This window comes from Pseudorca crassidens, chromosome 17 (genome assembly GCF_039906515.1).
Source record: "Pseudorca crassidens isolate mPseCra1 chromosome 17, mPseCra1.hap1, whole genome shotgun sequence".
NCBI classification, from domain to species: domain Eukaryota; kingdom Metazoa; phylum Chordata; class Mammalia; order Artiodactyla; family Delphinidae; genus Pseudorca; species Pseudorca crassidens.
The window spans coordinates 35,939,613-35,956,718 of NC_090312.1; the positions used below are offsets into that span (position 1 = coordinate 35,939,613).

The 17,106-nt window shown below is 42.6% G+C and overlaps 1 protein-coding gene across 2 annotated transcripts in view; it reads right to left on the reverse strand.

Annotated features, from left to right (window-relative positions):
- Positions 1-17,106, reverse strand: part of GRHL2 (grainyhead like transcription factor 2) — a 165,416-nt gene that overhangs the window by 17,455 nt on the left and 130,855 nt on the right. For both annotated transcript variants that reach the window (XM_067711598.1, XM_067711597.1), the window contains exons 10-12: positions 14,132-14,219; positions 13,500-13,639; positions 8,874-8,905 (exon numbers count right to left, since the gene is read on the reverse strand). In XM_067711598.1, coding sequence (XP_067567699.1) covers positions 8,874-8,905; positions 13,500-13,639; positions 14,132-14,219 — 260 coding nt within the window. The remainder of the gene's footprint in view (positions 1-8,873; positions 8,906-13,499; positions 13,640-14,131; positions 14,220-17,106) is intronic.

A 17,106-nucleotide genomic window follows, 5' to 3' on the forward strand; every position in this document is an offset into this window, starting at 1 on the left:
GACTTTAATCTCTCTGGGGATTCCTGGAACCAGGCACATGAAGCAATGCCAGATAGGCAGTTCTGCAGAATTGTTAAGACATGAGATCTGGGTCCAGACTACCTTGGTTTAAACCCCTGCTTTGCAGACTCACAGACATAGAAAACAAACTTATGGTTACCAAAGGGGAAAGGGCGGGAGGGATAAATTAGGAGTTTGGGATTAAAGTATACGCACTACTCTATATAATATAGATAACCAAAAAGAACCTACTGTATAGCACAAAGAACTATACTCAATATCTTATTGTAATAATCCATTGTAATAACCCATAACCTATAATGGAAAAGAATCTGAAAAATTATATGTATAACTGAATCACTTTGCTGTACACTTGAAACTAACACAACACAGTAAACCAACTATATTTCAATTAAAAATTTAAAAAATAAACCCCTGCTTTGCAATCTACTAGCTACGGAAACATGGACAAATTCTTCAACTGCCCTGAGCCAACAGCCTCTTTAAAAGGAGGCTGCTGAGAGGATTAAATGAATTCAACATAATGTAAATTCAAACTCACAAAGTTGCCTGATACATTTTAAGTACTATAGAAGTGTTAGTTAGAGATGATGATGGTCATGATGATCATGATAATTAAAGTTGGAGAGATTTGAGGAAGAGACATACGGGGAAGAGTACATAAGGCAGACAATTTGAAAGAGCTCAAAGTTTCCATTCACTATCAGATAGCAAACAGCCCAAACTACCACTTTGGCCCAATTTAAGGGCTAAAGTTGGAAAAGCTTCCTGCATCAGAGACTGACATTATATCAATCCCAAGCTTCCAAGATAATATAAAACCCTGCTCCGGGGCTTCCCTGGTGGCGCAGTGGTTAAGAGTCCACCTGCCAATGCAGGGGGCACGGATTCGTGCCCCGGTCCGGGAAGATCCCACATGCCGCGGAGCGGCTGGGCCCGTGAGCCATGGCCGCTGAGCCTGCGCGTCCGGAGCCTGTGCTCCGCAACGGGAGAGGCCACAACAGTGAGAGGCCGGCGTACCACAAACAAACAAACAAAAAACCCTGCTCCAAAGCCAAGTCCCTACTGGCATCATTGTCATTAAGAAGTTCTTTTTATCAATTCTCAACTGGAGCTAATGGTGGGGTCCAGTGGTAGAAAGAACACATGGTATAAAACTGTGGACAGTCCAAAAAGTACTTCTATTAATTCTAATACTTTAAAGTATTAAACCAACAAGGCTTTAAATTACCATCTTCTACTCTAGGTGGTCCAAAATTATGTTTATGAGCCCTTAATAAGACCACGCTTTTCATCAAAGCACTTTACATCTCCTTGGTCAATTAAGTCTTCTGAACACTCTGTGAGCCAGCAGCGCAAAGACCAATCTTATCCCTATTTCAGTGATGACCAAACTAAGGCTCAGGGCGTTATGTGTCTCATGCAGGGCAACGCAGCTAAAACAGTGAAACAGGCTGTTGAGAGAACCCAGCTCTGAGGATCAACCTCATGATAAAGTACTCAATAAATCTGAGATGATGATGAGTGAGGGTATGAGAAATGATATTCAGAGTCAGCATTCTATTTTATTCCATAGTAAGTCAAACTATGGAAATAGCCAGAAGAAAAACTCAAACTCAAGTCCCAGCTGAAGGTGGTAATAAGTTTTTAGAGCACTGTTCCCTCTATCTTTCCCTCACTTTTCTTTAAAACCATAAAAGCGGGTCATATTATTCTGTCATGTCTTGGAGCTGGACTGACCATGACCCTGGGAGCAGAAGATTAAAAATCTATTGACATTGCTGTCAATGACCAGTAGGTTAATGATGGGTAAATAGCCTGAAACATCACCAGACACTCTTTCATGTTGTGTTAGGGTTCCTAAACTAGGGATTTTCTTTCTCTCATCAAGAAAGATTTATTTACATTTTTCCAGGTCTGTTGACTTTTGACAGCACCCCATTCTGAGCATGACAAACTTTGCCATTAAAATAACATCTTGGATAAACCACATTTCTCTTGGGAGTTCAGAAATGTTTTTTCACACTTTCAAATCTATAAACCCAGTAGGAGTCAATAAGCTTGTGTGGTCTGAATTCAATGGTTTCATTTCTTTTTAAAGCAAGATGAGAAAAAAAGGGCAGAAATGACTGCCCAATTGATAGAAAGAGTAAGGATTTCAGGTCTCCTAATGTCCTGTTCAATTACACTGGCTTGTAGCACAAAAGGACAAGAACAAGGAGAAGGTGTTTTCTCTGACATCAGTCTCCATCCCGTGGGCACAACATGTTAACATGTAGAGGGACTCCAGTTCCAGCAACATATGAAATCATTGCTTTGTGGGGTCAATGTCAGGGAAAGCAAGTCCCTGAGGTGTAAACAAGGATGACTAAGTTTCATCAGAAGAAAAACTGGGAAGGTGTTTGGATCTGAAGCCTGTCTCTGGACATACTTGGCAATGTTGAGCCCTACCTATCAGGCTGAACCACACTAGGCATCAGTACCTAGGTGAGGAGGTACCAAAATAAAGCATGGAAAGGAGGTGCAGGCACCATGGAGACATAGTTTGTCTAGTTCACAACTCTGCTTCTGGCCTGTGTAGGCTGATGACCACATCTGCCCTAAATAAATTAACATCCTTACCCTTTGTTAGCCTCAGAAAAGAGGAGGTGCTCTTATGTTCAGGTCCTCACAAAGTCTTTCACATTATGGAGTAGAATCTCAATTAGTTTATTTTCAACAATAAATCACTCTGGGGAAGAACTTATCATCCCCAAATGACTTTAATCAATGCTAGTTCAGGGTCTTGATAGAAGTTCATCTGACACACTCAGTAAACACAAACCAAAATCAACAAACAAACCCCACATATGTTTACAATTATGGTAGTTAAGAGCTTACAATTGAAAGTAGTAAATAACTAGGTCAGTAGGCCCCAGAAGGATCATTTTAAGAGGAAATACAGATATTTCTGTTTCTGGCTAAGATGCTGTATCTTGTGGCAAACCAAGCAATGTTCCAGCCAAGAACAATGTAAGTAACTGTAAATATATATATATATATATATTTAATCTTATTGAAGGTATTGGACACTACTGTTGAGTCAGCCAGAACCTGAGAGCTGAGATCTCAGAGGAGAAAAATGCGAGAGGTGAGCTGATAGTCAGTGGGCCACTTTCCTCTCGAAGCATTTGCCATTTCTCAGCTGGGAGTAGACGATGGTGATCGCAGCAGAGGCACATACTTAATGGCAAAGAAGTCTGCACAGCTTTTGGCAATCTTATGGTGTTAGAGAAACAGAAATTGGTGTTTAGGGCTGCAAAGCTATTCAGGACTAATAGGAAAACTTCCAGAGAGTACAGAAGCACAGAGAAGTAAGCCAGACACTGCAGTATTCCTTCCCAGGTATTTGCCAAGTTTTTAAGCTGCACAGGATAAGAGAGTAAGAAGTTAAGCAGAAAGCCCTTGAAACTCATAGAGGAGGCTTGGGTAGTCTCCCCATGCTAAGGAGACAAAAATTGAACTTCAAGCTCCATGAAGGAAAAAGACCCATAGAAAGTCCCTCAAAGGTACAATCTAGGAGTTAGGATGAATTAGAGGTCATCTGAGGTTAAAATAAACTGCAACCCAGCTTTGGGTCAGTTCTGTCCCTGACTCAGTTATGGTGATCTGTTAACTAAGGCTACATACCAGATAGGGAAAACCTTCATAAGGAAAAATATGGTCATCCAGAGCCTCCATAATTTTTATGCATATTGTTCATCATTCAATGATTATCAAATATTAAACAGGACCAAGGGAAAAACATACAATAGAAACAGACCCAGATAACATACTTATAGCACAGTTATTATTATGTTCATGAAAATAAATGACAAGACATTTAGAATTGAAGTTCATTAAAATAAACCAATTAAGTGGAAGTCCTAGAACTAAAAAGTGCAATAATTGAAATTAATAACTCAATAGATGGGTTTAGTATATTGAACCTAGCAGAAGAGAGGATTTGAGAGGTCAATAGAAAATATCCAGGCTGGAGCATGGTGAGTAAAGAAGATGGACAGTTTAGAAAAGAACATAAAAAACATAGGGACAGAATAAAAAACTCTAATACACATTTAAAGTCTCAAAGGAGTGGGGAGAGAACAGGGAAGAGCACTATTTGAAGAGATAACAGCCAAGAATGTTCCAAAACTGATGAAAGACATCAACTCACAGATTCAATGAGTGGTATAAAATACCAAGCAGGGGGAAAAAGAAAGTACAAAGAAAACCCACACGTAGAAACATCATAAAAAATTTGAAAACCTGAGAGAAAGAGAAAAATTTTAAAGCAGTCTTTCTCAAATGAAAGAAAAAAGGGAGGAAGGAAGGAAGGAAGGAAGGATGGAAGGAAGGAAGGAAGGAAGGAAGGAAGGGAAGAAAGAAAAGATTACATTTCAAATAGCAACAATAAGACAGTTGACTTCTCAACAAAAAATGATGGAAACCAAAACTGAAAGAAAGTAACTGCCAACCTGGAATTTGATACCTAGCAGAAATACCCTAGAAAAGCGATTACAAAATAAAAACATTTACAACAAATAAACAAATATGAGAGAATTCTATGCCAAAAGTTCCACAACAAAAGAATTATTAAACAGAATTCTTCTGGCAATAGGAAAAGGATCCCATGTATAACAATCACTTTGCTATACACCAGGAACTAACACAACATTGTAAATCAACTATACTTCAATTAAAAAAAATAGGAAAAGGATCCCAAAGAGAAACAGAGAAATAAAGGAAGGAATGAAGAGCAACAGAGAGGGCAAATGTAGGTTAAATTTATTAAAAAAGGCAAAGCTTAGTTCTAAGAGTCTTTAGTTCAAATCTTCTAATTTGCAAAATGGCTAACTAGTATACAAGCAAGAATAACCGGTACTAATGTAAGAAACTGATAAAAATCTGCTACTCTGAGGGATGGTAAACATGATTTTCATTTCCTTAAATATTTTCTAAAAATCTTCCTTGTATATCTGATGCAGATTTGAGTATTATTGGGTGGATTTTTTAACTGCAATATCTAACAGTAAAAATCAAAATACATCAATTGAAAAGGGGGTGGGCCTGGAAATTCCCCAGTGGTCCAGTGGTTAAAATGGTGCTTTCACTGCCGTGGGCCTGGGTTCAATCCCTGGTCGGGGAACTAAGATCCCACATGCTGAGCAGTGTGGCCAAAAAAAAAAAAAAAAAAAAGAAAGAAAAGGGGTTGGGCTTCTTACAAGTGCATGTGAATCAATAATTATCTTGAAATAAAAGGTTTGATTAAAAACAGACATGAGGATGCCCAAATTTGCCAAGAATCCCTGTGCCCCAAATGCAGTGCAGAAGCCACAGAGCTGCTAGACTTGAGGGGACCTCACAATAGACTGGAACGGGGGACACCTCTGTGGGGACCAGTGTGGACAGAGGATTAAGGCAAGAATGGTTTTCCAGGAACTAGAGGTCAGATGGAGATGGATACCAGATCCCCAGAAATAACGGAAATAGAATTTCTCATCATGCATGATATTTGAATATCAATTTAAATACTGTTTCAGGGAGCGTAAGGCCCTTCCCTCTTCCCCATGAGAGCCATTCATGAATCCCCGGTTAAGGGCTCAGCTCTACAGAAAATCCTTTTTGTCTGGTTTTTCTTTCCATTTTTCTTCATCTTCCTCTCTTCCATTTCTCAATGAAGTATCATTTATTTAGGGCCTGAAAAGGAACCTTGGCAACAACAACAGCTCTGTTTTTTTGAAAGCATCTTCCATGTGTCAGGGCATTTTACGTATTAATGCTTCTAATAATTCTAGCAGGTAGGTATTAATATTTGCTATTTTTAGATGAGGGAACTGAGGCCCCAAAAGGTTGTTATCTTAAGTTACACAGCTTGTAAGATCAATGCAAGACTCAAATCATGGCTGACTGGCTCTACAGCAGTGGTTCTCAAACACTGCGTGCATTAGAATCACCTGGGGACTTTAAAAAGGTCTCCATGCCTGAGCTGCACCCATCTGCCAATTTAGTCAAAATCCCCGGAGACGGTCCCTGTATGTCAGTATTTTTTTAACTCCCCGGCTTGATTCTGATATGCAGCGAGAGAGCTGCTCCTCAGAGATGGTGTCCAAAAGCCTCTGTATCTGGTGTAGCCCCTGCCTAGGAAACAAGCCTGCATGGGGTCTGTGATCTCCAAATTCAGCACCAGAAGTCACCCCAAATACTTATCACTAGACAGGGAGGCAGGAGCGAACAGGTGCTCCTCTTTTCGTTTCGTTCAGGTACTTAGCTGGCGATGGCTCCCCATCCCACCTCATTCGAACTTTCTCTAGTTTCTCTATAACTGCTGGCGCTTCGGGCCAAAAAGCTCTCCTCCTCATGAACAAGCCCGTGTCTGGCCACCACTCCGGCTTTGGAGTAGTCGGGAGAGGGCCCTGGTGCACCTGGGCAGGCTGTGTCCTCCAGCTGGTGGCTGCCTGAAGGACGCTCTCCAACACTCAGTTAGATGCTTTAATACTAACTGATTTATGCCTGGCAGGGAGAGAGAAGAACTGGCCAGACAGTCCTGATCTGATGAAGGCTAAGCGAATGCCCATGAAGGTGGTTCTCCCCAGGGCTCGGTGAACTGACCCCCTCCGCCAGGTACACTCTCCTAGGCTTGTCACAACCTGGGTCCGAAAATCCAAACGGTGTGCCTTTGTCAAGGTCAGAGAGCCATCACGATGAGGGCCTGTCTCTGGATGATTCCTTGGCAGCCACAGATCAAGAATTATGAGGGTTAGGTGATGGGGCATGATGGCTAAAGGCAGGCGATGGGAGTGCAGCTAGACCCAGGTTCAAATCCTGCCTCTGTCACTCACCAGCTGTGCGGCTTAGAAGCTTCCTGATCTTTTGAAGTTTCAGTTTCCTCATTATAAAGTGGAAGTACGTATAGCATCTTCCCTATGGGAATTTTGGAAGAATCCAATAAAATAATCCATAGAAAGCACTTAGGACAGTGCCTAGCCAAGGTGTCCAGTGAATGTCGATTACCACTTTTACATGTAACCATACCCAAGTCCTACTATGTGCTAACGCTGGGCTCCAAGGCCGCCCATATTGCTCAGTCGAACGCTAATTAGAAGATGGTTAAGAGTAAGAGCCTTGGGCCTCAGGCCTCAAGATTCTGCAATAAAAGAGGGGAATTGTTACAGAGAGGCCAGGCCAAAAGAGGTCAAAGTAGGTCAGTTCGCCACCTAAATGTTGCCAACTTGCAGGGAAGGACAGTTACGCTGAGGCAGATTCACAAGTGCAGCCTGCACATGCAAGAGCATTTAGGTCCCAGGCATTTCTTATCCATAACACTCAATTTTCTCACAAGAGATCTTACAGATCGTCTTATACAAAATCCTCATTTTACGATGGAGGACACCGAAGCCCAGAGGTCAGGGAGGTGGCCCCAGGCTTCACACTGGTGAGTGGCAGCCCGGGAGTAGAACGCGGGCTTCCTCAGCTCAGAGTCAACGTTCTTTCCGTGACACCAACCTGTCCTTTGTAAACTACGTGAACAACAGATTACAGTTGCTCGTGCTAAGCGTTTCTGTCCATTCCCACCCCTGGAATATATTGCCTCTGTACCAAGACGAAAAGAACAATCTAATTATGTATTTAGAAAATTTGGAACTCAGAATCTAGAGGTCAAATCCTGGACAAGGCTCTGCTCCTAACCAACTAGGGAATTATTAGGCTCTTCTGAGATCCCCTATCCTTCAGAGGGTGGCACACTTTTTCTGTAAAGTAAATATTTAGGCTTTCCAGGCTAGACGGACGGTCTCTGCTGCAACTACAGCAGCGCCTCTGTACTCAGCTCTGCTGTGGCAGCTTCATTTATGGGCACTTGAACCTCATAATTTTCAAGTGTCATGCAATATTATTCTTCTTTGGGATGTTTTCAACCATTTAAAAATGTTTGCTGACAGTACAAAAAGTATTAGGCCTTGATTTGGCCCTTAGGCTATCGTTCCCTGAGCTCTGCTCTAGGAAATGAGCTCAAGAATATCTGCTCCACTTACTTCACTTTGAAATGTTTTACAAGTAAATATGTTAATTGCATAGGGAAGAATAGGGAAGCCCTGGTTTGACTATAGTTTGAAAAACCAGTGATCTGGAGAGTTTAGTTATACACATGTAATTAATGCAAACCAAGACTTTAGTTGTATGTAAGTAATGTTATGTAGATGAAAAATGAGCGCAGTTCTAGATTGCTTTAAGAGAAAAACAGTGTCCAGGTCACAAGGAGAAATTATCCCAATATAATCTCCAACTCCTGTGGTTCAGAACGCGTGTGTTTCTGAGAGCCAGCTTTAAGGAGACTATTAGCAAATCCAGTGGTACCCCCTGGAGGGGGAATTAAGATGCTGAGAGGTAAAACTATGTCTGAATGAGGAGGAAAGGTTGAGACTTATCCAGAGAGCAGAAATAGAGCTAATGGGTCAAAAGAAGACAGACATCAGTTCAACAGACAAACTTCCTGGAGCTGGAACTGGCCAACAGTATCATGAGTATCAGAATATTCCCATCACTGGGAACATTCAAGTAGAAGCTGGCTGACCACCTATCAGGGATGCAGTATATTGTGCTACACTGCCTAGAAGACATTGCCTAGCAGTATACTGTGCTACATCTGCCTGGAAGGAGAAGGGCCTTCCCCAGCCTCCTTCCAGACAATCCCCAGAGTCAAGCCTTTCCTAGCTCTGAGTCTGGAGGCTGGGCAGACATTCTCACCCCCTGCCCCATTACCCTGTGCTTGGAAACCCATTTCTACTGACATGAACTGACTTTGGGTGCTTGAGTGAAAAGACCGAGTGGCTTACCCTTCTCGTTCATCATCCGTGTTGTAATACACCTGTGGAACAAAACAACAGGCTTACTGTAGTTTGGACACAAGAAATGGAAATATATTACATGATGCACAGACTTTCCTAAGGCATTACACTGTCTCAAAAAAGACAAAAGACAAATCTGTTTAATGATGCTGCACATGTGTGTCTGAGGAAATACAAATTTAACCTCTTCACAGTCTCCCTAGGGTTAATTCTTAGATTTTAATGAACTAAAATTGGAAATCAGTTTACCTATAGCCCTAAGCCAAATCTTGCTTTTGACATTAAGGAAATATTTTAGCAAGATCTAAAAATCATTGTTTACAAAGGCCTTGGAGCAGGGCGTGTGAGTAACCAATCGCATCCAGTCCACAGGAGAGCTGACTCCAGACAGAGTGCTTTGGAGAAGAGAGCAGAACAGGAAGTCCCCACGGCAGTAACCCCAGGCCTCTGTTTTTTCCCCAAAGGGACCTGGGTTACCCTGGCATCCCGCGACCACAAAAATCTAGGAGTCAACTACCCTCAGGCCAGGAAAGGTCATTTAGCTCTAGGAGGTGTTCTGGCCAGAAGGAAAAGAGACTTCTTTTGGTGGCCAGCATGGCAGCAGGCAGAATCAGATTTAAAGACATTATGAAGCATCCTTATTTTATGCAACTCCGGAAATCCAGAGGGTATCCGCTATGTATGTTAAGTCCTCTTCATCCAATTATTTATGACAATTAATTGTGGGCCTTTTGTGAGCTTTAACTATGTGCTGCAGGACCATTTCCATTTGGGTGAAGGATGAAACTCAAGTTAGTACCCAACATTCACACATTAACTTCAAAGTCACCTCTGGTTCTAATCCATTTCTTCACTGTCCCTGCTGCAGTCACCTGAGAGAGAAACAGCTGTGTCTAGACTGACACCCTCCGTGGAAACTTTCTCAAAGGCTCGTGGCCGTTCCTGGGATGCTGCCAAACCCAAACTTAGTTATATAACAAAGCTGGTTACCGGGAACTCTTTGGGAATGAGTCATTCTAGACATTAGCTCGGATTTCCACAGGGAACTTTTTCCTCTTAAACTTTTTAATGTCTATGGTTGTACTGTATACTTTGTTTCTTCTTAAACAGAGAACAATGAAGGTAACACGTTTCCTCCCCAGACCCCGCGTTTCAGTGTGGCATCAGAGCACTGGCATGTGCTAGTAATGGGACTGTCTATTTAGATGCATACAGAGTGACCCACATAAGCAAGGGAGCCTGAGCCATAGCACTGGACACACAACTGGATGTGGAGGAAAAGTTCCTGATGTTGGCTTGTCTTTTGCTGGTTTCTTTAAACGTGGCATAATACATCCACCCTGCTGCACCACCCTGGTAGGGTAATGGACAGCTCTCTGCAAAGGTGACTGGTGACCCAAAGCTGGAAGCAGCCTTCTCGTAAGTGTCCTCCTGGCCTCCTGAGCAGCCTCTGCTGCACCGTCCCTATCACCTCCTTGCACTGTCATCTCTCCTCCTCTCATGTAATGACCCACCGTTTCTTCCTGGTTGGCTGTAGGGCTTATTGCACGAATTTAATTTTTAGACAGTGTTTCTCAAACTTTAGAGTGCATAAAATCTATCTGGAGAACTTCTCATAAATGCAAATTCCCAGAGTCCCCCTTCAGAGATTTTAATTTGAAAGGCCTGGAATGGAACTTGGGAACCTGCATTCTTATCAAGAATGCCTGTACCTCCCTGGTGGCGCAGTGGCTGAGAGTCCGCCTGCCAATGCAGGGGATATGGGTTCGTGCCCCGGTCCGGGAAGATCCCGCATGCAGCGGAGCGGCTGGGCCTGTGAGCCGTGGCCGCTGAGCCTGCGCGTCCGGAGCCTGTGCTCCACAACGGGAGAGGCCACAACAGTGAGAGGCCCACGTACCGCAAAAAAAAAAAAGGGGATCGAGGGTTTACAAGCCACAAGTGGGGAGACGGTTCTTGAGGGTGTGAGGGAGGAATGATGTCCTCCCTGTGTTCAGGTGGCTAGAGGAAGGCTCATACCCGCCAAGTACATGTTATCCAGTGGGATAATGCCTCTGCCTCCCACAGTTTCTCCCAAGCTCCCCTTGTCACCTCTTTTAAAGGCATTCCCGACAGAAGCCACAGTGCGTATCAGGACGTCAGTGCGAGGAGAGGGAGACTGAAGATCTCCACAGAGCCTGCACGTTGGGTTCATGCCCTCATATGAGGTTTTGATAACCGTCTGGTGAATGTACCAACCCACAAGTGAATCAGTGAGATAATGAGGGAGCAGGGGACATGGGGGCTGATAGTGAAAAGCCTGCTCCCCAGGCCACGTGACCAGAGCGGAGGTGCCTTCAGCGTGGCTCGGAGCGCTCACCGACCATGAAAGCTAAACAGCTGCTTGCTCCGCAGTTGTGCAGGGCTGCCGCGTGGCTGATTTTACCAGGCTCACGCCTGCAGTGGGTACCACGGCCCTTCCTCCCCTACCCACCCCTGCTCCCTTAGGGTAAAACTGGCCCAGCTTTTGATCTGCCACAACTAGCTCTCATTTTGCCTGTCAAAGTCAGCCAAGCCCTGTCCCATGCCCACTTCTCACGCCACGGCGCTGCCCTCTTCCCTCCTGCCTCTGGACCCATCTCCCAAGGCTCGCAGCTTTTCTAAGAAAAGGCAGCCTTTAAAGTTCCAGCCAGCTACACAGTAGGCGCTCCTTTCCTTGGGCCAAGCAAGTTGATCAACCACAGGACGTTCACCCATTGTTCTAGAGCACAGAAGAGTGTGTTCCTTTGTTGCCTGAAGCCCAGGCAGGCTCCCTAACTGAGCCCCTTAACTCTGACTCCAAGGCCACAGGCGAAGCCTGAGGCTCTCAAGAACAGCCCCAGACAGCAGGACTTAACTTCGCAACGCCCCAGGGGACGCTGACTGGGCTGCTTTGCAAATTGCTGCAACCAACCCACGGTAAAGGCTACACTTTCCTTCTGATTCAGCCACAGGCTAGGAGCCCAGCTCGGGACACGGAGGGAGCAAGTGAGGCCAGAGGACTGACAGTCACGAGCAGTCAGATTTGGTCACTTTTCCTCTTAGGATTCGTTTACAGCTTTGTGTATTTCAGAGAAATCTTGCCAAGAGAACAGGTCAGGCTGTCAGTTTTGACACCGGGCTGAAGCCAGAATCACACCAGTAAATAATAAGAGCAATTTAACTCAGTTTCCCCCTCTCTCCTGGAAGGTGTGGACACCTAGCTTCAAAAAATCCCATGTATTTACGAAGACTGTAAATACACAAATCACCATCATGTTCTTGGGAATTAAAAAATAATAAAAATAGGTGCTGGCCCTCATAGCTTAATAAATCATAATATTCTTCCTTTCTTCTTTGTGTCCTTTTCCTATCAAACAAGCAAGACAAGATGGGAATGCTACATTTTAGTGGAATGCACTCTAAGAAAAAACTATGGGTATTTTATTGCCATGTTGTGTCAAAAACAGCAACTTTTAAAAAAAGCCCTGGTTGTACAACTGCTTTGTCTCATACACAAAATATTCTCCAGAAAGAGAAAGTTAAGCTGATAATGATTTCTGCTCCTAGACTAAGGTCAATTCTAATGAGTGTGTGAACACTTAGAATGGAAGAAAAACTGGAATGTGTCATTATGCACCTGTTTCTCAACAGACCTTTCCTCAGAGGACTCTGAGTTTAAAAGAAAACTAATCAATACAAGAGTCACTAAACCCAACTGGTTTGGTGAAAGACAATTCTGGCTAACACTGGGGAAGTAATTATCTCACACAATTTTAATTCATAACATAAAAAATATAATACTAAAGACATTACAAAAAGTCATCCATCTCCTAGCCCTACTCATCAAGTATTACAATTTGTCTTGTTCGAATTCAGGTATATATTTGGAATCACAGTATAGATACAAATGGCTATTGTACTTTTTTCCCCTCTGAACATTATCATAATGAGTTCCTATGTTGCTACATAGTTTTCATAAATATAATTTTAGTGGCTGCATAACATTTCATCAACTTGAGCTACCATAATGAGTTAATTATTGGATCTTTATATAATATTATTTCTATAATTTCACTTATAGATATACCTAGAAGACAGGAACTTTTTTTAAAAGGCTTGTCTACAATCTCATTTTTCTCTTGGTGTGAAATTATTTACCTATTCAATGGAAACTGTTAATTTACTAAGGGAAAAATTGTTGATAGAGTTTTATTTAATCAAAGAATTTTTCCTCTTGGGCAACTTTCTAAAGTTATGGTTGCAGTTCAATTTCCCACCATTAGATGGAGCTTCATCGCATCAGGTGGATCCCACATGACAAAACTAACAAAACAAAACTTTTCTTACAGGTTATCAGCCTTCTTACTTTCTTCCTCTTTCATTGCTTTGTCAACACTTCGAGATTATCAGCTCACTCTCACCTTCCCCTTAGTAAGTTGGTTTCCTCTCCTGAGACATTCCTTTCTATAAAATTCCATTTTCTGTAGGGAAGAGCTGACTTTTTGTTGAATTCATGGGTTTTATTTTTAAGATCAACAGTGCCTGAAGTGATGCTGTCTTGAGGCTCTACCAGCCCAGTGAATGGATGGCAGGCAGATGTTAGCAGGGAGGCCATACCTGTCCTGTCCTCTGCAGGTTTGCAAAGTGAACATCGGGTATGAAGAGGACGGGCTGGGAGTGCAGATCAGGCATTGTCTTGAAGTAGGTGATGTCGCTCTTCTTCTGTAACGGTATCGCCGCCAACTTCCCATCAGAGGCTGCACACAATCACAAAACCCATAAGTGAGAAGGTTGTGAATGCCTAAACTCTCACCTGTAAGATCTGATCTTAGCTAAAGTTCATGATTGTCGCCTATGAAGATTCCCAAACACCATAGATGTGAACACACTTTAAAAGCCTCCCCTCTCCCATCACCAAACCAGCAGAAAGAGAGTGGACTTGGCGTGAGCATTCCTGAGGGGGAGCTCCGGTCCCCTCTTGCCCTCCTGTCCCTCTCTGTGCCCTAGATTCCTTGTCTGGAGAAGGAGGATGTTGGTCTCCTTGACATTAGAAAAATCCCTCCTAGTTCTAACATTGTGATCATGTGATTCTATTTACGTTTAACAGGGACAGTTCGCCCCTTCCCCACTGCTAGGGAAAAGCAAGCCATCCCTTGCATGTCCATATTTTACCCGCAACCCACTTCTTTTCACCCATTCGCCAGTGGACCTGGCCCAGACAAAGCCTACCCCTTCGCAGCCACACTCACAGTTGTTGCACTGGGTTTGGGAGGCCTGGCCTTTCCCCTTCTTCCTGTTCTGCTTCCTCTCTTCGTCTCGGATTTTTCTTTCTGCTCCCTGACAGGGAAAAACAAATGCACACAATGCTAGGCATGTTACCAGAGCAACTGTCTGTACACAAGCCACAGGGATAAGAAACAAAACGTGGGGAGGTGAGCCAGGCAGCCCCACTTCCATCCTCCGGCGAGGTCAGGCCTCCACTCTGAAGGCTGAGACTGCTCCTTCGTTTACAGTACCTTGTTGACCTCCAAGGGATCCCACTCTTCCCAGAGTTCCCCCTGTTCCCTATCGCAGTGAAGCCGGTTAAGTAATCTTACTGATCATAATAAAATGTTGTAGGATGAAGCATCAGCTCGTTAACATCATTCCTGGGCACGGAGGGGGGGCATTAAAGTTGAGTGCGAATTCCCTATACAATTTTTCCTTTGCTCGTTGGTATGGAACTATAAAAAGTCATTACAGTAGAGGAAATGAGGGAGGGCATAAGTAACCTACAGAGGATTTAAGATCATTTCGTACATACAAGTATGATTTGGGGTTTTGTCTTAATATGTTCATATGGTCTTGGAGATGGTGCTCATTTGACCGACTAGAAAAGAGGCTGGTCTATTTGCCTCCTTTTTGCTTCTCTGTTCCTTGTATTTTGACTTTTTCATTGGCTTCTCTTGCCAAATCCATCTGACTTAACCAGTTGACCGTCACCTTATGTCTCTTGCCTTCTTGGCCGTCCATGATTCTTTGAATATCTTCTCTTTCTGGTCAGCTTTGCTAACTCGTTTTCCTCTTCTCACTCCCCAAATAGACATTCCAACACAGTTTCCTTTTCTCTTCTCTCTTTCCATTCTTACGACAGAAGAATTCATCTACACCCATATTTCCATGATGCTCTAGACAGGTGACATCCAGATACACACTCCCAGCCTAGACTCCTCCCCTAGATTTCAGATCTGCATTTACTGGTCCTGCCCTTTGTGGATTTAAGGGATAGTAAAGTAAGGACTGGCCAGCAACCTCTACCCCTAGAAACGGCCCCCAAGTTATCACACACTAAAGAGATAGATTTGAGAGTATACAACTTACTCCTTCTGTTAAACACACACACAAATCGATTAAAAAGCAAAGGACGAGGATACTTCCCTGGTGGCATAGTGGTTAAGAATCCGCCTGCCAATGCAGGGGACACGGGTTCAAGCCCTGGTCAGGGAAGATCCCACATGCCGCAGAGCAAAGAAGCCCATGCGCCACAACTACTGAGCCTGCGCTCTAGAGCCCGCGAGCCACAACTACTGAGCCCGCGCGCCTACAGCTTCTGCTCCGCAACAAGAGAAGCCACCACAATGAGAAGCCCACACACCGCAATGAAGAGTAGTCCCCACTTGCCGCAACTAGAGAAAGCCCACGCGCAGCACTGAAGGCCCAACGCAGCCAAAAATGAAAATAAATATATAAATTTATTTTAAAAAGAGGCAAAGGATAAATTGGTGAAAATACTTGCAATAAAATATCATATAAAGTGTTAAATCATTAATATATAATGATTCAAATGAAAAAAACAACATACCAATAAAGAAATAGGCAATTCACAGAAAAGGACACACAAATGGTTTGAATTAAAACATTGAAATATAGAGTTTGCTTATCAAATTGGCTTTTTAAAAAAAAGTTGATTCCCAATTCTGGCCAAAGTAACGCCATGACACAACAGGGATGTATGGTCAATCAAGGTATCCATCATGGCTTTAGAGCTAATTCTTGAAGAATGAGTGATTACAGCTAATCCTGATGGGGCACTGCCTCTGTGGCAGGTGAGTTCTAAGAGCTTTACATAGGTAAGATTTGGATAGTTATAACAGTTTAATCACATATTTTAAATACGCATTTTTATGCCCAAAAACTTCTTACTACCAAAAGGGAGTAATTATTTCACAGTGCTTCAAGTTTTGAATTGTCACTGAGGTTTATAAACCACAGAAAGAGGGAGAAAAAATATAGAACTATTTCCTTTGCAAGTCTCTTCAACATATAGTAAGGTTTTGTAGAGTTTTTTGTCTAGATAACGTATAATATTTTCAGAAACTAAAGTGTTAAATGCACAAACATGACTTTGTTCAAATGGGTGTGAAATATAAGCAAAAGGCCCCTATTCATTTTTATTGTGTCCAAGTAAGACATTTTTCTCTGTATTTGAAAGACTGTACAATATGGTATTTAATGTAAGTAGAAATATGGAAACTCATCTATATAAACTACAACTCACCAAAGACACACCCCAAGGTTTGTCAAGCAATTTTATTTTTAAATTGGTGTTTTATTTTGTACAATTGCTATGAGAAAAAGGTCTGAAATTAATCTGTTTCAGGATTTATATATGTTCAATGTCAATTACTAGGAAATAAAATCACCTGCTCATTATTTTACAGGTATTCTTTGATATGCCAAATCCAAAGGATTAACATAAAACACAGAGTAGCTCTCCCATAGAGCCTAGCCCTAGTACCGCATCTACGTAAGAAATTCCTGCCCAGAAGGCTCAGATATCAGCACACCAAAACAATTCTGATAGTATCCAAACTTCGAGAGCCACAGTTCTCATATCTAAAATAAAGCTTTGACTTCACAACGACCCAGGGCAGCTCTGATACATTCAATTAACATAGAGAAAGCATCCTTGAACATGACCTTCCAAGAATTCCTTTCCTTCCTTTGATTATTTGTGACCCAAAGCTTCTAGCAAATAATCTTTTCACTCTCATTAAAGCACAAAAAAGTCTAGTTCTTCCAGAATAGTATATTTTCTGCAAACACCAAATTTATCATTTGAAAATAAATTCCCCAACTTATATGTTCACTATGGAGTGTTAAATTTGAAAAAAAAATATGCCTGAGGATTTCCTGATTATATTGTGATCACTTTTGCCACCTTTTGAGAGGGGATGGCTATCGT